General features: G+C 45.5%; 1 protein-coding gene across 1 annotated transcript; it reads left to right on the forward strand.

The window, feature by feature from the left end:
• Positions 1–9787: 9787 nt before the first annotated feature.
• Positions 9788–14034, forward strand: DMRTA2 (DMRT like family A2). The gene is made up of 3 exons (XM_058177072.1): positions 9788–10316; positions 11751–11795; positions 11842–14034. The coding sequence occupies exons 1-3, from the start codon at positions 9830–9832 to the stop codon at positions 12927–12929; spliced, it is 1620 nt and encodes a 539-aa protein (XP_058033055.1). The 5' UTR covers positions 9788–9829; the 3' UTR covers positions 12930–14034.
• Positions 14035–20487: the final 6453 nt, after the last annotated feature.

Genomic DNA, 20487 nt, shown 5'->3' on the forward strand with positions numbered 1-20487 from the left:
GTGGCGTTTCTCCATCCCTTTTCGAGAAGAGTTCTCTGTTTTCAGATTCAAGCTCTTATAAACGACGCATTCTGAAAACGTGTACATTTATCGGAGAGGTGGCTGGCAACAATTTCAGAAAGCGTGGGAGAAGGAGGGAGGGAGGAAAGAAAGGGGAGGGAGGAAAGAAAGGGAAGGAAGGAGGGGAGGGAAGGAGGAAGGAAAGAAGGAGGAAGGAAGGAAGGAAGGAGGGGAAGGCTGGTTCGCGCTGACTGTTCGGAATGGAAGGGCTGAGACGTGATGTAGAAGAACACAATGTGCTGGGAAACAGATGCCGAGTTGCCTGGGCCCATGGAACCCACACACCCCGCGAGGCTTTTCTTTTGTAGGGTATCAGCCAAATGTAGACCGTGGGGATCTTGGAGAAATTATTTACGTCAGTGACGCAAAAGCAAAAGAAAACAAAATAAAGCTTTCCTTTTTCAAAATCCTTAAACCCAACTGAATAACAGCTACAGAAAGACAAAACAACAACAACACTGTAGCCTCACACAAGCCAAGGTTGAACGCTTAAGGACTGAAATGAAGCCCACCGGAGGCTTTCTGTAGCGGAATTCATCTTCGGGGGCAGGGATTAATTATTCTGGAATTGGGGTGAGTCAAGATTCAGTTAGCTTCATTCAGCGACCGTGAAAGGGGTCGAAGACATACCATCCTGTCAGTTTAACTCTCACCTCTTCTTCGGTTACCACCCCCAAAAGAAGTTTGGAAAAGAAAACACCGAATACCTGCACAGTGAAATGTGGTTGACTTCTCCCCCACTCCCTTTCCCCGAAGCACGAGTGCCAATAAGTGCTGTGTGAGACACTGAGGCGCCAATCCCAGTATCCAAAAAGCTTTCCAGGAAAACAAACAAACAAACAAACAAACGATACTGAGGCCGTGGTAACAACTGGATATTTTTTCTTCTAACCCAATGCTTTTTTTTTAAAATTCTCCTTTTTATAGATCGATGCTCTGTGATGATGCATTGATGGCCAAGTCTTTGTAGGCACTGGCGACATGGGACGAGGCAAGAATTATCGTAATCTTATCCCCAAATGCCGAGAGTATTTTATTTTACTTTTAGTTCATTTTTTAAAGAACTAAAATTCTTTTTTTTAAGGATTCAGAAAAACGTGATGCAGGGTCATATAAGATAATTAACAGGTGTGTGTGTGTGTGGGGGGAGTAAGCATTTACATTTACAGTCAGGGAAACGCCTGGATCAGGTAGAAAACGCGAAGGTTTGTCCCGTGCCCCTTCCCAAGTTTTTCTTTTCCTTTTTGGCACAACAGATTAATGGCTGGGGAAATTGCGGGTCCAAGTCGGGATGGTGCAGATTCCTGGCCGGCGAGGAAGGACTCTGAGGCAAACAATGAGCCCCGACTCAAAAGCTCACTTCTGGGAGAAAATGCGAAAGGTTTTGACCTCCAGCCTTGCATCTGCCGGGAAGCCTTCAGCGTCCCTGCCTGGACCTTGCTCGACAGGACGCGGCCGGACGCCCAATTGCTGGCCATGGCTGGGAAACTGCGGCTGGAAGGTCAAGTCCACGGAGGCCACCAGATTAGGGAAGGCCGGTAGGTGAATCTTTGGGCAGAACAGCAGATCAGCCTCTTTACCGATTTGCTGGATTTTCACCGAGTAGCCATGTCTCTCAGGAGGAGACATTTGGGCAAATCTGACGGCTCAAGAGAAAAGTAGGCGGAGAGTCCTCAGGTCCTGAATCCGGTCTTCTCCATCGGAGGATTCGGTCTCTCCCCCCACCCCCCTTCGTGGTCTCAGTGCGCCCTGACCAAAACCACCTGTGGGCCCCATCTCCCCGCCCAGCCCCCACCTGCATAAATGGTACACAGAAGGAAGTTGCGCTGGTTCGATCCCAAAGGCAATTATCAAGGAGCCTTTTTGATGGGCGAGGAGGAGCTACCACGTTTGGTCCAATATACGTTGGGGGGAAAAGGCTGAACGCTCCTTTGAAACTCCCAATGGAGAGTTCCCGGGTCCGCAAGGCTCTGAAGCCGCTAATTTACAGGCAAATTCTAGGTAAACCAGTTTCTAGTCCTCATTGAGGTCAGTCTATATCGCATATGTGGCATTTGCGCGAAGCCTAGTCTAGTGTTCAGATGATGAGGATAACGGTAATAATAATAATTCAAGTTGAAGGAGGTTGTGTTGATTGGAGACTTTTTAATATAGAGAAAAGCAAAAAAAAAAAATCACTCTCCACCTTATATGGACTCTCCACCTCATCTGCATTAATCGGTTTTTTCCAAATCAATCTAAGTTGCAACCACTCCCTGGTTTGGGAAGGAACAGGGAGTTTTCCCAAAGTTGGCACCGGGACCTTTTCCCTCTTTTTAAAAATGACCATTTTTAATCATATTTTTTAATGTTTCCAGTTTCGCCTGCATGTCAAATCGCCTCAACTTTTAATACTAAGCCTGGATGAAGGCGGGAGGGAGCGCCTACTTTATTTTATTTAGGCGGAGAAAGCATGCTAGGGGAGGTGGGCGGGCGGGTTGGGTAATTTTCATTCTTGTAATATTGGTTTGGGGATAATTACTTTTAATGTCAAAAAGATTTAGTTTAATATCATCTCTATTAGGCTGCTGGGCGGATAATTAAAAGTGAAGCTGATAGCAGGAGGGAAAACAGATGGGATTTGCTTACTTTGATTCAGTAGGTAAATAATGAAAAAGTCAGTGGCAAAACCCCCACGAACAATTGAAACCTTAAAGATCGCTAACATTATTGGAAGCCCTGGCGAAGTAGCTCCTTGAAGGGGGACCGGATGAATATATGCCAAACGAGAACTATATTTCTTCCGCGTCTTCTCTTTCTCCTCCCCTGCCTCCTGCCTTGGGGAAGAACTACCCTCGCTTTTAGACAGTAGAAATAATCTTTTAATTAAGAGTTTGCCCGTACAAATAGGAATTTGATTCCACCTGGAAACTTTTGGCGAAAATAAGGGGCATTTTAGAATTATCTGAATCAATATCTATATGCCGGAGAGGGGAGCGAGGAGGCTTTTAAAAATGTGTTTGGATAAATCCTAGCTACGTGTACCTTTAAAGGAGAGAAATAGTTACCTGACATTTAGTATAAAATAATAACAACAATAATAGCTATATCCCATTGATGAATATAGCTCTTAGTCCCGTCACTTCTGCTTAAAGTCCAGTGGGCCAGACTTTGTTCAAAGTAAAATTGTTTCCAACTGCATGTAATATCCAAAAGTACGGGGGAAAAGATCAGATAAGTGTACAAATGTGTCTGCTGAATACTTATAATTCTGCTCATTATGTCTGCTCATAATTAATTACCTGTATTGTTTAAAAGGAAGAAACGACACATTCACAAAGCTCTTGACTACTTGGCGATTACAGCAACATTTGGGAGGCTGGGGGCAGGGAGTAGAAAATATAAAACCAACCATTAAAAAAAATCGTGCCAATAATTTTTATGCTGACTATTAATAGGAATTATAGTTAACAGCATGGATTCAACTCATGTTCTGTTATTGGGAAGAGAGAAAAGTCATTTTAAGACCCCCGAGACTTGGGCTGGGTGGATGATGGAGAGTTCCCTGCTTTTTTTTTTCCTGGTTAATTTTCCCGGCTCCTTCAATCCGTCCGCTGCAGGGTTGCCTGTAATTCTGGGAAACTACAGATTGAAGCGTTGGGGGTCGGGATTAGGGTTGGTTGTATTGAATGCTTCTGTTTTTCTCTGCAAGACTTACTCTCCACCACCGCCGGGCGGACTTGGCTCCCTCCATTGGAGAAAAAGGTACCCATTTTCCGCCAGGGTTGCCTGTCACTGTCCACACGTTCTCTCCTTCCAGTGCTCCTTTCGTGCACAGGTTGAAATATCCCCGGTCCTTCTGGCTCGAAGGCAGCGGGGGAGTCCTGCTTGGAGCATCGGGGCAGGGGAGTGTGGGCGAAAGAGCGAAAGTGTCGTCTCTATCCTGCCCCCCCTGCAAGTCCAACTCAGCTACTGTTGCTCTCCGCTGGGTCTCCTTGATGCAGGACACACACACACACACACCCGCGAAGAGCGAGTGAACGTGCTCAGCCTGAAGGTGAGCTCTCGGAGCTTCGAGGTTGGGAAGCCTTGACAGAGTCGCCTCCCGACGTAGGGCACGGGTTATGCGTCCTAAAGCTATCTCGGAGCTCTCCAGAGAATATTTGGCCTGGCGCTGTCATTCTTAAGGCACTCAGTAGGGGGAAGTTCATCCCGAAATAAAAGCTAGAGTCTCACATATTTAACTCCGTTATTGAATTAACCAGAAACCCATTTGATGGGTTCGCACGACTCATCGAACTGTACATTAACCAAATGGCTTGCATTCGTACAACCTCTAAGTCCTTTGTAGAGAAAGGGAGGGTGGGGGAGAGAAGCAAAGCAACCAACCAAGACCGAAACCTGTCGAAGTTCGGTTCATTGCAAATGCAGACTCTAAATTAGCAACGGGCCCGGTCAAAGGGAGTTGTGTGAACGCACGTAGTGTCTGTTTTTGTCTAAGATTCGCGACTCCCTGTTCCTTGTTTTTAACAGTTGTCGAATCCCAGATTGTATGAGCCAGTCTGGACCGAATTTGGAGTGTAGCCTGAAGCTTCTTTGCGGAGAAAGTCCCGAAAAAGACGCAGGAAACGGCGCCGAACCCAACAGGGCTCCAGTTCCAGGAAGACTTTGCAGGGAGAAACCAGGCACCCGAAAAACACCCACAAACACCCACACAATTTGCGGACTGGTTTAAAAAGACGTGGCACCATAAAGCGCCAGTTCCAAGAAGTCTGCGGGCGAAGGGATCCAGATTTCAGCCTGCAACGACATAGTTACTCTGAAGCCGGGCACTTCGTGGAGTCTGGACTCTTTAGGGAGATGGGGGGAGAGGGGGAGCAGGTACTCAGGGCGCTACTTAGGGAAGGACCCAAGTATCCGAAGCATTTACAAGAGCAGAGGGAGACGCGTGTTTCATTGGAGAAATAAAAGCAACCCCAAAAAAATGCGTGGAAAAATACGTGCCAAGAAACCAAACGGAGCGTCAGGGGGACCCCGGGCCCGCTCCTCGAGCCTCCCGAAGGACCTGCCTTTAATATTCAGGCAGGGAATTCCCGTTTAGAGGATCGAGGGCGGCCGCGGAGGTGGGTGGGTGGGTGGGGAGAGTTTTTTCGCTGCGCGGGAAAGCAGCGAGCATAAAGCCTCTGGCAGGGGCGGGAATCGCTGGTTCGTTCGGGAGCCTTGGCGGGCCTCTCCACGAGCCTCTTGCCTCGAGGGGACCGGAGGCGGAGCTGCCGGCGTTTTCCTGGCGAAGAGTCGCCAGGAAAAGAAGAAGCGAAGCGGCGACCTTTGAGGCTCCCTTAAAAACCATTAAAAGAAAAGAGAAGCAAAAGCTCGGTTAGCTGGTGTCTCAGCGGCGCTGGCGTCGCCGCGGGAAAGGGCTCAGCCCGAGAAATGGAAATGGGGGGGGGGGGACGGTGGGAGAGAAGGAGGAGTGTAGAAGGAGGTTCCCTCCTCGATGTTCATCGATATATATATATATATTGGAGAAACGAAAAAACAGGTCCAGCAGAGTCAGGCCCCTCACGCAAGGAAGAGGCGCGCAGCCGGGAGCCTGCAGTTAGGGAGTTTCACCTAGATATATTTGTGGGGGGGGAGGGAATGTATGTCTTCGAGATCTGCTCCGAGTTCCAAAACGTTTGTTAAGAAGCCAATCTTGATTTTAATACGTTACCTTAATGAATGGGGCAGACGTTTTTCTTAGTTAATTCCACAGGGGAGATGTCCAGCATGGCCCAGCCACTGTGGTGATGATATAAAGCCCCAAATAGCACTTTTAAAATAAAAGTACTAAAATTCGGCCCTGATTTTAAATTGCTCATACTTTGGCCTACGAAGATTATCCCTCCCTCCCTTCGTTCCTTCGTTCCTTCCCAAAGCAAGGGTACATAGAAAAATCTGTTTACCAGATTATTCAGCGTCTGGACACTCATTAGAAAGATGTAACGTCTCTTACCTTTTCATTAATTTAAGACTTAGGCAGCCACTTAATTCTTAACCTGAACTGTCTATACGGATAAGCAAAATTCATGCTGTGTATATATGACATCCAAATGGTTAATTATAGTAGTAGTTGTCATCCAACTAGATAATTATAGGATTTGGGATTTAAAAGACTGGAATTTGTGCTGGCCTTAATTTTTTTTAAACTGAGAAAGGCATGAAATAAGGAGTTCAAATAAATATCGATATATATTGTTTCACACCCCTTTATGAAATGATTTAGAATTAAATCAGGAAGATTCTTACACTCAAACAAGACAAGATTAGGCCCAGTTATTTCTGCAAAGAGCCTGGTCACTGGAACAATTCTTCCTATTGGTGGAAGTTTTGCTATTGGGCAGGTGAAGATAAGTAACAGTCTGGGTCTGTTTGATATCTCTTTTTTAAAATCACGAACTGTACTTAATTGTATCGTATCAATTCATGTTGCAAAATGACATTGTTCATTGTGAATATTTCTTCTTGTGGGCTAGGAAACAATCAGCATTTTTATTCCATGCAGATCTTGTTTTTGTTTTAGATATCACTGATAGGGAAAAGTCTAGGCAAGCTTTGATTACCTTCAATGCAGTCATCTTTCTCTGTCTCTCTTTCTCTCAACAGAGCTATAAAATGTTGGTTCCAAGTACATACCTGAGCTCTTCCTTCTCAAAAGCCCTTCAGGTTTAAAATAAAACCAGATCACATTTCCTGTCTGAACTTTACAGTAGAAAGCAAAAGAACGAATCTCCTGGAAACTAGAATCCGAACCAGATGCTCATTTCAGAGATTCCGCTGATCTGTCTTTATAGGAGATCCTTCTTCTAAAACTCTCTAAACTGTTTTGGGTGGAGAAGGAAACCAACTGACCAATAGATCTACTATTGAGACGTTGGTTTGTTAAACCTCCGGCTGCTGTTTCTGTTTTTAAAAATTTCTCTGCTTCCAATGGCCAGAGTATAGTTTCCCTGCCCCATAGCTTCCTCTGCAAAGAGCGGGACTCCTGTGTTGGCCAGCTTCATTCTGGCTCCTTGGTGACAATTAAAAAATAAGGGGGGGGGATTCCGAAATAATGCGACCCACCCCCCAACTTGAGAAGAGAAGCCAAGCGGGAGAGGGACGCGCATTATTCCGGCCAAGTAAATTCCTCTTCAGTAGGCCAACTGCGGAGAAACCAATCTTGCCATTGAAAGGCACCCCCGCCCTGGCTCCAGGCAAGTTCTTGGCCATATCCGCGGCGCTGTGCTTTCCTCCGCTGTGGAAAGGGGTGTTCAGCTCTAACGCTTCCACTTTTCTGGGAAGGGATTTTTAATGAATTAAGACATTAATTTAACTAAATCTCGGTGACTTCTAACAAAATCTGAGGAGCGAGTTTTTACTCCCTTGAACACACGTGTAAGAAACAAAGTAACCGTTGCAAAGAAAAGAAAATCTCCTATGCCAGGAGCTTTCCTCTGGAAAGATAGGCTGTCACTTTTCCTACTCCGGAGATGGTTCTTATGTAAAAGATTTCCCAAGTATGCCTAGTAGAGATTGCTTTGCCAACCTTACAAGTTTTTTGGAAATACACGTAAGACATGGGTATAAGTTTTCTTGACCATTTCCCCCCCTTGGGGACAGGATAGGCGTTTTATTCGCCGGCGTAGAAAGGGGGGGGGGGAAACCTGCACTAACACACTTAATTACCAACATTTCGAAACTGTCTTCTGTCTGGGAGAAACCGTCTAAAGCTGCCCAGACCATTTTCTCGGGCTATATTAACTTGGAAACGGGTTGCCTTACTTGCTCCAAATGGACTGGCCGCTGATCTGGGTGACTTCTTCGAAACAAGCAAGTCCCAAGGAGTGTGACGTCAGGCACTGCATGTCAGGCAAATGATAGTCGACAACAAAAACAATATTGTTTAAAAAGCGAATGAATCCAGTGGTAGCGTGTATAATTTGCTCACGGATCGATTCCCTGTTTTAATTGTCCTACAGCAAAGTCCGAAACAGTCTTGACTGACTTTTAGTTAAACGAACAATTAATAATTGAATCTGAGAGGGGGAAAAAGAGAAGAAAGTATGTAATAAGTAACGCCGTCAGTGAGTCTCCCCTTTTCTTTCCCAAATATAAAATGTAATACAGTACCTCACCGGTATTCTCTTTGAGGGCAGCCGCTGAACCTGAAGATGTAGAAGGCATAAGAGAAAAGGAAAAATTAGTCTATGCTGTAAAATGAAACCATCAGGACAACCATCCTATTAGTGGCAACTTTTCTATCTGATCTTGACAAGTGACACCCCAGGAAAATGTGAGGTTCAAAGAGCACAATCAATCGGCCGAGCAACTACTGTTTTCAATGGATTTTATAAATGCCCGGACAAGGTAACAGAAAATTTGGGATAGAGAGCGAGAGAGAGAAAGAGAGAGAGAAGAGAAGAAGAAAAAGAAGAAGGGGGAGAAATGAAAACTATTTGCTGTGGGTTCCCCCCCCCCATGAATCTTCCCCTCCCCCTGTGGACCCTTTTTAGCGCCCCCCTCCCCTTAAAACTGTTTATTTGAAAGAAGCTTCGGGTGGACACTGTAGACATCCGAGTGGCCAATCAGAAAAGCTCTTTCCCCTTTCGGCCAATGGCAGGCGCCACATTGTTGTCAAATGTTGTCTAATGGATACGTAAGGCGCAACAATAGAGCAAGCGCTCGCGGGCGGTTCGGCGAAGATTTCTATCTCTTGGCAACTCTCGCTCTCTTTAGTGGCGCACATGCAAAGTTGGGGCTGAGGAAAGGGGGGTCCGGACTGGGTTCGGCTGCCTGTTGAAGGCGGCTTTGGTTGGTGGGGCTATAGCTGGAGGAAGGGAGAGACAGAGGAGGCTGAGAAAAATTAAGAGGGCGGCTGAGACAGGAGCGGGGGCGCGAATCAGGAAGTTGGAAATTGTTGCACTCTGAAGTCTGAAACCTGGCGGGGGTCAGAGGAATCCTCTGTCTTCTGCCACGGTTAGCTTGGCTGGCGTGCGGATTGTGACAAGCTGTAATCTTGGACAGGCACTGGGACCGCTGCGTCTCCGGGGGCTTGTGCGCGCTTCTGTCAGGACAGTGTTTTGTAACATTGGCAGGCGAAAGAGCGCAGCTGTTCTCCTTTCCTCGGATCCTGGCAGGAGCGGTTGCCGTCGGGTTCCGCCGTAAGTTCTTGCCAGAGAAGAAATCAGCGGGAGCGAGCCGGGGCGAGTTCTGCTTCGCCGCGTTCTTGAGAAGAGATGGAATGGCTGGGGAGCCATTTCGGTGTTTTCGGAGCTTGGGGGCTTTGATTCGGGGGGAGCAAGGAAGCCCCGACTTCCTCTACCCTAGGATCCACGTTCATTCTGTGGGGCGTTGAGCCAGAGCAACCAAAAAGATCGGGGGCCGTTGTTTGTTTGCTTCCTCGAAGAGTAAACGCCGTTTACTTCTCCGAAGTTAGGTAACGCAGATGCGCTCTAGAGTGGGGAGTGGGGAGGGGGGTGATTGTGGAGGAAGGACTGAGACGCATCGGACTTTTTGGAGGAAAAAAAGTTCTCGATTTTTGTAATTTTACCGGCTTCAGAGTGGCGTGGAAGGACTGAGGCTATTAGACAAGCTGAGCAACCCGTTAGGCTGTCGCGGAACGGCGGGTTCTTCCAGGAAGGGCTTGGCGTTTCCGTCGCCCCGTTGAACCCGCGGAAGTCTTGTTGAGGTATTAAAGGAGCATCGGTGGGGAGAGGGCCCTGCGCTTTTGCGCCTTCCCTGGAAGCCACGGCACCCCTTCTTGGTCAAGATGGAACTGAGGTCTGAGATGACCAGCGTACCCACGGCGCCCTCTGCGGTGCCCCCCAGTTCGGTGGCGGCGGCGGCGGCGGCGGCCGCGGCGGCCAGCCTGCCGGTGAGCGTAGCCGGGAGCCTTTTGCGAGGCCCGCCGTTGCTCCTGCGAGCTGCCGAGAAGTATCCGCGCACCCCCAAGTGCGCTCGCTGCCGCAACCACGGCGTGGTGTCGGCGCTCAAGGGCCACAAGCGCTACTGCCGCTGGAAGGACTGCCTGTGCGCCAAGTGCACGCTGATCGCCGAGCGGCAACGCGTCATGGCCGCCCAGGTGGCGCTGCGGCGGCAACAGGCTCAGGAGGAGAACGAGGCCCGCGAGCTGCAGCTGCTCTATGGCACGGCCGAGGGGCTGGCCCTGGCCGCGGCCAACGGTATCATCCCGCCGCGGCCCGCCTATGAAGTCTTCGGCTCCGTGTGCAGCGCCGATGGAGGCTCGGGGGGTTCAGGTGAGGAGCTAGCGCGCACCCCAACCCTGAGGCGTCGGCGACGAGCGAAAAGGCGCTCGTTTCCCCCGTCGCCCCGGGATTCGAACCCTCCCCCTAAGTAAAAGTGACAGGCGACTGGGAGTCCTGTGCAAGTTCGGAAAAAGCCAGCTTTTGGGTTCCCGGGCCCTGTTTAAAGCCCTACGGCCTCAGGAGTTCTACACGAAGTTTAAATGGGACTGGCCGCCGGGGAGGAAAGGGCCCAGGGCTGAGCTTCCCAATCTTTCTTTAGGCAGCCTTGAGCACAAAAAAGGAGCCCTTCTGCCCGGATGCTTCTGTCCACTTCCCCACATTCCACCGTTTGCTTCTTCTCAATCCACCTGGACTTTTTCCCGCGCTCTCTCCGTTCATTCCCCTTCCACGCAACCATCAATATAGCTCGCTCTTTAGCACGATTTCTAGACCTCAAATCAGAGCGTTTGCAGCCGTTCAGGATTTCTTCACGATCTGTAAGATAAGGAGTTCCCAGGTCGTTGACGGAGTTATTATTTTTTTTAAAAAAAGAATCCTAGTCGCTGCCTTTAACAATGAAACATTGGTCAGGCATTTCTACATTGTAGTCCCACTTGTGTTTGCCGTGTCAAACGCAGTAAGGGCTCACACCGTTGCTTTTTCTTAGCTATGTCTTCTCTCTTTTGCTCCCTTTCTCTTTCCCCCCGTATTCATAAAGTCTTCCACACCCGTTTGGGGTCCACTTAGTGTCCCTGTAATTGTTTGAAGCCATTGGATTCACTTCCAGGTAAGTTAGTGTTGCTACATAGTAAACTGCCCCTTGAAAATATAGAGGCCTGTCACAGCTGGCATCGAATTGAGCCTACCCCAACCTGGGGCTGCCTTCCAAGTTTTCTTCAGCGATGCTACTAGAAGTTATGATGGGAGTTGTGTTCCCATCCATCTAAGGGGCCCAGATCAGGCAACCTTTTTCTTGCAGGTTCTTTAGGGGTGGGTGGGTGGGTGGGGGTCTCCTTGGCCGTCCCAAGTCAGAGAGGCGACAAGAGAGAAGAGAGCGCCTCCTAGCGACCACAACAATTTAGCCCTGCCAGGAGACGCCCTAGCTAGCTGCAGTGGCGAGATTTGATTTCGTATCCTAAAGTAGCTCCTTAGGAAGGTCGCCAAGGTGAGGCGACGGTCCCCCGGCAGGTGCCATCTGGGGAGGGGAAGAAAGAGGAGATATGGGATGGAGGGCAAATTGGGAGAGCAACCTGAAGCCACCAGAGACAGCGGAAAGTGGGGATGGAGAGAAGAGTGGATGAAATCAGGTTAGGGTAGAGGAGTCCATGTGGGACAGAAAGACGAGTAGCCGCTGAATTACGCTCCTTGATTGCTCTAAACTGCCGAAAAGATCCCAGCTTAAGTGCACTCGCTTTCCCATTTCTGTCAAGGTAAAGTACCTAATAGGTCCCTATTCGGCACTTGGGGGGGGGGCCGAGGCGGGACACGCTGGCAGGGAGAGCCTCGTCCAGCTCGTTCTTTCTGTCTCTCTTGCCAGAAGTCAAGTTGCAGAAATTTGACTTGTTCCCCAAGTCGCTTCTCACCAGCCGCTCCGTGACCCCTCAACAGAACAAGCCTTTATCGCCGGATGGGACGGACGGCGCGCCAGGCACCTCATCCCCGGAGCCGACTCGTCACGGCTGTGGTTCGGGCTCGGAGAACGGCGACGGCGAGTCCTCCGTCAGCTCGCCAGTCTCCAAAGGCGCCAAAGACGGCAGCGGGGGCGGCGGAGCCGAGGAGGAGAGTACCGGCTCCGTCAGTCCACTGGGCTCCGACTCGGGTTGCTCTGAAATAGAACGGGACGAAGCAGGCGCTCCCTCGCCTGGTTTGGCCGTTGCTGCAGCGGCCGCCGTGGCAGGGAGCAGCCGACAGCAGCGGACGCCGTTGGACATCCTGACGCGCGTGTTTCCCGCGCACAAACGCAGCGTGCTGGAGCTGGTCCTGGCCGGCTGCGGCGGCGACGTGGTGCAGGCTATCGAGCAGATCCTTAACAACCACCACCACCATCACCGGGCAGCAGGCGGCAGCCCAGGCCAAACACTTTCCGCCACCTCTGGACTCAGCTCGGTAGGGCCGGACAAGGCGGGCGACGAGAGCTGGGCGCGGGCTGCAGGAGACGCGCCGGGGACCTTGGGTGGCCTGCAGCCTTCGCCGGCTGGCGGAACCTCGCATCACCGCCCTCTTTTGGCCGGCGCCATGACCCCGGCCATCGGCGCGCTGGGCAGCCGCTCCGCCTTCTCGCCTCTGCAACCCAACGCTACCCATTTCGGAGCGGCGGCTGAGGCCGGCGCTTATCCCTTAGGCACGCACTTGAGTTTGAGCCCGCTGCGCCTGGCTTACTCGGCCGCAGCGGCGCACAGTCGCGGCCTGGCCTTCATGACCCCTTACTCCACGGCGGGGCTAATGCCCACGCTGGGCTTCCGGCCGCCTATGGAGTACGCCTTCAGCGACCTCATGCGAGACAGATCAGCCGCGGCGGCGGCGGCGGCCGCGGCTGCTGCCGCTGCAGCCGGCGTGCACAAGGAACAGGCATACCCAAACGGCCTTTACGGGCCCTTGGTGAATAGCGCCCCAGACAAACAGTAGGCCGCAAAGCCGGTGGCTGGATTTTCTATGTACATATATGCATAGAGAGATAGAAATATATACGATATAAACTTGTGCCCAGGCGTACATCCGAGAGGTGCGCAAAGGGCAACTGAGGCAGCGAATTCTCGGAAGGCGGCGGGGGAGCGACCTGGTCTAACCGAGGGCTCGATTCCCCGCCGGTATCGCAGCGGGTCTTAAACGCCGCTTATCCTCAGACACGAAACGCGCCAGTTAGAAATAAGTTCCCCGGAAAGTGAAGCAGCGGAGTAGTCCAAGTTGGAGCCGAGGTGGTGGTTGTGGTGGGGCTACAGCACTTTTCGCGGAGCAAGCGAGGAGGAGGAGGAGGAGGAGGAGGAAGAGGAGATTCGCAGTCTCGTCGGCAGCCGACTGAAGGGGACATATTGCCAGTGATTTAAGGCGAGGCAGAATTTTGCAAAAATGTTATGGGCCGAGATGTGCAACGTGTCTATGGGCAGGACTGTTGCCGAATTCTTCTGTCGGTTTCTGTGAGTAACAATGGGAAGTCACCTTGTCCCTCCCCAAGCCTTGGTTTCGCCTGACTTTTAGGTGATCCGGGTTTCATTTCACTCTCATGTGTTGCAACCACAAGTGGTCAAATGTGTGGAACTTGGCGAACCTCTAAGTGTGTTGATTAAGCAAAACGAGTAAATGCCTTTTTACTGTTTAAAGTTGTCCCTCATTATTATATTTTGCATATAGCTGTATAACATGGATATTCCCCCCCCCCCGGGCGGCATCCATACATTCTATCTGTATCTCTATACCTGCCAGTGTATAGCATAATGTTAAACATGGGAATTTAAATTATTAATGTAATTTGTAGGCGAAGGTATTATTAATGGTAAATGAAACGGTTAGTCAGTTTTCATTTTGCAAACACATCGTCATAGAGTTTAAACATACTGTAAAAAAAATTAACTCTTCGTTTTGTCTATTCCCAGGGGAAATATAATGTGTAAATAAGGTTAAAAAGTAAATATATTTGTAATTGTCCTTTCCTTTGGACTCCATCCAAAGGCTGTTGTTGACCCGGATTTAATGAATGATCCGAACAAAAATGCTGTCTGGTTTCAGCGTAACAAATTTCTTGCCATTTCAAACAGTTTTTTGAGTTTGTTTTTCCCTTCTGTTTTCATTTCATAGAAAACTAGAAATAAATATTATTTTGTATTAAAACCTGCCATAGTAATAACTTCTGCTGTTTCATTTATTTGCAGTATTTTAGCTTCTAAGGGCAATTCCAATTTACGTCAAATGAAGAACTGATTTCAGATGATTTTTTGGTAATCCTGGCAGCTTCAATTAAACTGGTCACTCTAAAATAGGCGATTCTGTCAGTAATAGGTAACCAATTCTGCGGTTCAAATACACATTATATTATAGTTACAGTGTTCTTACTGCAAGAGTTTGGAAATCTCTTTCAAAGGTAGAACAATTTTTCCCATAAAGGGTGATGTTTCTAGTAGTGAACCTAAGGATTGATATTCTGCAGATGTGAATGATCCTGTCCTTTGGTCTTCTGAAACACCACTCCTGGTCACTCCTGGTGAGAATAAGCCCATTTATATTCAGTAGGATTTATTTTTGAACCAATTGCATTTGCGCATAACTCTGTAAAATATTATTTTACTGCTTTCAATCATAATGACAAAATCCAGCAATTTAAACCTGGGATATTATTTGTATCAAGTTTACTAATAAGAGCATCTATTCCTCTTCCCCTGCATTTTGAAATTTACATTCTACTTTTTAATTTTCAATCAGACAGGAACACACCTTGAATTTCTGGTCTAGGAGGCTTCCTAGCTCTTGGCCAGTAGATTGTCTATAAGAAAACTGACTGATAAAGGACAGTGGAAATTTTATTTAAACCAAGCTCTCTGGACACTTTTTGGTTTTTATAAAAGCTAATTTACAGAAATCTGACAAGATATTTTTCATTCTGTATGCTGACTGGCCATTATTATTGGAGTGTTTGGTACTATATATCAATCGGTCCTAATTGCCCTTCATGGAAATAAATCCCAATGGTCTAAAAATCATTCAGGATTTGGAGGAAAAAAACAATAACCAAAGCTCCCTTTTTTCTATGTTGCTAAATAAAGCTATGAAGCAAAAGAGCTGGTAGGAATCTCCTACTGTACCTCCCTAAGGATGATGTTTCTGTAGGATGGATTTTTCTTTCTGTCCTGTGGAGTATTTGGCCCAGGAAAACTATTACTCACAAAGAACAAGTTCAATGCATGGTTGAATTAAGACAGTAAAAGCTCCTAAAATTGGTTGGTATGGAAACCTAATCCCACCCAACTGTTCTGTAGCACAGCTGGACTGTTTACTTTCTCACTTCAAATATAACTGTGTAAACATTGGCTTGAAACTGACGGCTCTGCTTCTATAACCAGTTAATATAATGTTGCTGGAGAAAATGTGAATTCCTTGGAGGTTATTGGGACAATATAATAATAATAATAAATACATTCTTGGGTAGGACTTGAGCTGTTGTTTTTACCAGCCCCAGACTGTAAATCGAATTGAGGATTAAATAATAACAACAACAACACAGTAATAATGGTACAATACAATAAAAGAGACAATATGCAGTTAGTCAATTGCAATTTTCTCTCCTTTTTTCCTATAATAAAATGCCACTGAAATATTTTTGATGGGTGTGTGAGAATGAGTGAAGGAGAGTGCAAGTGAGAATGACTAATCTCAAGCATAGGTGCTGAGGCTCTTGAATTTAAGGGGACTTACCGTTTGGCAAATATATTTAGGCTTCCAACTCATGTATGATCAATATGATCAATTACCTTTGAAGTTATTTTTTTGGCTCTGACCTCAAGCCATAATAATGACTAAATTAATATAAGTAGGGAAACTTTTAAGAAAAGTTTGAAGTTTCAAAAGTGATTGAAACATAATATTGCCACAATAAAATGGATTAATATTGAAGAACTTTAAAAGTGATCTAATTCGATTGACTTTTCTAATTCCAATTTAATTAAAAAAAGGAATTGTCTGTTGGATTGTAAACTGGGAATAGCTGAAAATGTAAGAAGGTTTGGAAACATAAGCTGAAATCTTGTTCGAAGTGTGTCCACACAATTCTGTGGGAGTCTCAGCTGTGCAAAGGTAACTATGGAACACTTTCTTACCTATAAAAATAAAATGGACAACTTTCTTTTTTCAAAAGCAGAGGAACTGGTAACTTAAGTTTCTTTCTCCCTCTACATTTCTTTGCCTTACAGCAATGTCTGTCTACTAAAAAAAGAAATTAAGATGGTAATCACAACTATGTAATTGAATCCTCACCCTTCATTCCAATTCATTAGGAATAACAGAATAACAGTTGGAAGGACCTTGACAGTCTTCTAGTCCAACCCTCTGCTCAAGCAGGAGATTGTATATCATTTCAGACAAATGGTTGTCCAATTTTCTCTCCTTTTTTCCTATAATAAAATGCCACTGAAATATTTTTGATGGGTGTGTGAGAATGAGTGAAGGAGAGTGCAAGTGAGAATGACTAATCTCAAGCATAGGTGCTGAGGCTCTTGAATTTAAGGGGACTTACCGTTTGGCAAATATATTTAGGCTTCCAACTCATGTATGATCAATATGATCAATTACCTTTGAAGTTATTTTTTTGGCTCTGACCTCAAGCCATAATAATGACTAAATTAATATAAGTAGGGAAACTTTTAAGAAAAGTTTGAAGTTTCAAAAGTGATTGAAACATAATATTGCCACAATAAAATGGATTAATATTGAAGAACTTTAAAAGTGATCTAATTCGATTGACTTTTCTAATTCCAATTTAATTAAAAAAAGGAATTGTCTGTTGGATTGTAAACTGGGAATAGCTGAAAATGTAAGAAGGTTTGGAAACATAAGCTGAAATCTTGTTCGAAGTGTGTCCACACAATTCTGTGGGAGTCTCAGCTGTGCAAAGGTAACTATGGAACACTTTCTTACCTATAAAAATAAATGGACAACTTTCTTTTTTTTCAAAAGCAGAGGAACTGGTAACTTAAGTTTCTTTCTCCCTCTACATTTCTTTGCCTTACAGCAATGTCTGTCTACTAAAAAAAGAAATTAAGATGGTAATCACAACTATGTAATTGAATCCTCACCCTTCATTCCAATTCATTAGGAATAACAGAATAACAGTTGGAAGGGACCTTGACAGTCTTCTAGTCCAACCCTCTGCTCAAGCAGGAGATTGTATATCATTTCAGACAAATGGTTGTCCAATTTTTTCTCAAAAATCTCCAGTGATGGAGCACCCAGAATTTCTAGAGGCAAGCAGTTCCATTGATAAATTGTTCTCATTATCAGGAAAGTTCTCCTTATTTCTAGGTTGGCTCTCCTTAATAAGTTTCCATCTGTTATTTCTTGTCCTGTCCTCAGCTACTTTGGAGAATAGTTTGATACCCCCCCCCCCGGTTCTTTGTGACAGCCCTTAAATCCTGGAAGACTATCATGTCACCCCTAGTCCTTCTCCCTGCTAGACTAAACATAACCAGCTTTTCATAATCAGCTGCAACTTTTTTTCATATGTTTCCAGTCTCCTAATCGACTTTGTTGCTCTTCTTCGCACTTTCTCTAGAGCCTCTAGAAAATCTTTTTGAACTTTGGTGACCAAAACTGGACTCAATATTCCAAGTGTGGCATTACCCAAACAGTATAAAGTCCTATTAATACTTCATGCGATTTTGATACTATCCATCTGTTGATGCAGTCTAGGATGTATTGGCATTTTAGGCAGTTGCAACACAGTACTGGCTTATATTTAAGTGGTTGTCCACTAGAAGTCCAAGATCCCTCTCACAGTTATTGCTATTGAGCAAAATATCACCTATTCTATACCTGTGCATTTGATTTTTCTTGCCAACTTATAAAACCTGACCCTTCTCACCACTAAATTGCAATTTATTGGATAGGGCCCAGAGTTCAAGGGGGTCAAGATCCTTCTAAATTATTGGCTGTTCCCCCCAGCTTGAAGTTGTCTGCAAATTTGATGAGTTTCCCTTCTACCTTCTCATTTAAATAGTTTATGAAGATGTTGAAGAAGAGGATTGGGCCTAAGACGCAACCACAGGATACTCCACTACATGTCTCCTTCTGTGTAGATGTAGCTCTATTAAGGATTACAAGTTGAATGGGTTGGTCAGCCAGTTATGAATCCATTTGTAAATATATGTAAAGGGAAGGGTTTCAATTACTTTGTTGTACCTACCACCTTGACTTTTTTTGACCCCACTGCACATATTCCTGTTGAATAGAAAGAATAAGTGGAATACATTGATTTAGTTTCCCTGGATCCTTTTTTTTTGAGAAACTTCTCATGACATGGCTATTCAGAGTTTGTAAAAGATCTCCAATTGTATATGGTCTCACTTATAAAGTCTTAGAGATGTCATATATTAAACTCAGGAGCATTCATCAGCTTAGAATTTCAAGTGGCCAAAATGTTGCTAAGACAATCCTGCCAATGTCTCACAATCATTTCCCCCTATTAGTTTGGACAGCTCAAAGGTGAGTAGTGGACCTTAAAGGTGGAAGACACCTTTCTTGGGAGCATGGGACAAGGAACCTATAGACTTTTCCATGGCCCAAGATGATCGGCTGAATTGAATAGAGGCAGATAAAAATCCAGAGAGGATAGAAGTGGATGGCAGGCTTGAAGATCCAACAAAAAACACTTCTCTCCAAAACTTTGCTGTAAGTCGAATTAGATTGCTTCTAAACATAGACAGCAATCCATCTAATAAAACTGCAACTGAAAATTGCCAGATCCAATGGATTTCAGCTTATTTCTGTTAAACCCACAGTTTGCAGTCATTTTCCTGCAAAAAAAAATACAGGTTTTATATGATTGCTCTATATTTTGTGCGATAATGGTGAATTTTCCTATAGCAACTCTAGAAGCCTCTAAGAAGAAGGGGCTACATTCTTCCTTTTTCCTTGGCATCACCTCTACATGCTAACTCTTGATGTAAGAAAGATGGAAACACATTGGCTTTGCATTTGTTGATCCAAATTGTGCTTTACCTGACTGTGGCTTAAAGCATTGCATAAACTGCCCAAATGTAGCTGTTAAACCAGAATCTATGGTTTAATGTGCTGCATAAATTCAGCCACTTGCAGTTTATTTAGTATTCAATGGTTAAACAAACTACGTGTGTTGTGTGAACACAGCCAATGTGGAGCAATCATTTGGAAAATGATTGGTATTGAAAATGATGACAATTCTTTCACAAGTTACAAGGGCTAGATTAAGTCCTAGGCTCACCAAATCACAGATCAAGACTTGCTTTTCTGTCGAGTTATAGTGTATTGTTGCACATTGCTTCCCAGTCTCTTTTATGGGAGTGGAAGAAAGTTATGTAGTAGTAGATCTCACTTCTCAGAAGGGAGTTGAAAAGCATTTTCTCAACCAGCACAAGTGTACACTTTGTTTAAAAAATGCAAGCTGTGGAATTAAATTCAACACAGCAAGAATAAATAATTTGTAAAATGGATAGGCAGCGTGCCAAGCATTTGCAAACTTTCTTGTTAATTAAATCTTAATCCGTTGAGTTGCATTTTCACTGCCTGGCTGTGTATTGAGAGTAAAACATGCCGAGGAAGTTTATTATCTGCCCTTGTGTTTAATAGAAATCAGCCATAATCCACAGCATAATATACTAACAATTTAGTAGCAAAATGACATTCCTTATCCAAAATGAACTTGTTTCTTTCTCACTACCTGAACAATTACGTTATTAAAAGGAAGGGACGCAGAGCAACCATGGAAGTTGATTCATAAAGAAATTTAGCACAGATCTGAGAACCCAGAATTGCCTTTCTGAGGCCCAATTGGACCCTAATCCCAGATTTCTGTTGAGTAAGTTTCTCAGTAGATGGCATACAGTACATTTTACATTCAGTGATACTATTTTTTGCTTCACTCGGGGAACAAACTAATGGTTTCCTTGCTGCATTAAGTAAAAGATGCAGAACTTTATTTATTATTGAACTTATATCTCACTTTCTCCTTTATTCCAACATTCAAGACTGAATATATTTTAAAACAAAGCACACAATAAAGTAAAATTAACAACGTTAAAATCAAAACCCAAGTTAAAAACAAGCAATCAAATCATTTAATTACCACTTACAAATTTGGCGAAAGAAGTGTGATTTATCATCTTCCTAAATACTGAAAAGGAAGAGCCAAAGTGACTCCTTGGGGATCATGTTCTACTCCGAACCAATGTAAGAAAAGGTTCTTCCCATATAACCGACAGTTGACTTTCCTGCAATGGGGCATCTGCAGAAAGGCCTTCCTGTTGATCTAAGTAAAAGGCAGGGTGCATAGTGGAAGAGAAGATACCTTAGATCAGAGGTAGTCAACCCCTACCACCACTTTTGTATCTCTGTTAGTAGTAAAATTTTCTAACCGCCCAACGGTTCAGGGGGAGATGCGCAAGCTATTCTGGGACGAGGCTCTTCTGTTTGCGGTCGCACTATAGCACCATTTAGTTTCACTTAC

The sequence above is a fragment of the Ahaetulla prasina genome, chromosome 3, assembly GCF_028640845.1.
Source record: "Ahaetulla prasina isolate Xishuangbanna chromosome 3, ASM2864084v1, whole genome shotgun sequence".
Lineage (NCBI taxonomy): Eukaryota > Metazoa > Chordata > Lepidosauria > Squamata > Colubridae > Ahaetulla > Ahaetulla prasina.

Bases quoted from the DNA above. Each gene is read 5' to 3' on its own strand.
- DMRTA2 (XM_058177072.1), top strand. From the start codon at position 9,830: ATGGAACTGAGGTCTGAGATGACCAGCGTACCCACGGCGCCCTCTGCG. The intron at 10,317-11,750 runs GTGAGGAGCTAG...AGTACCTAATAG, and splicing joins TGGAGGCTCGGGGGGTTCAG to GTCCCTATTCGGCACTTGGG. The intron at 11,796-11,841 runs GCAGGGAGAGCC...CTCTCTTGCCAG, and splicing joins GGCCGAGGCGGGACACGCTG to AAGTCAAGTTGCAGAAATTT.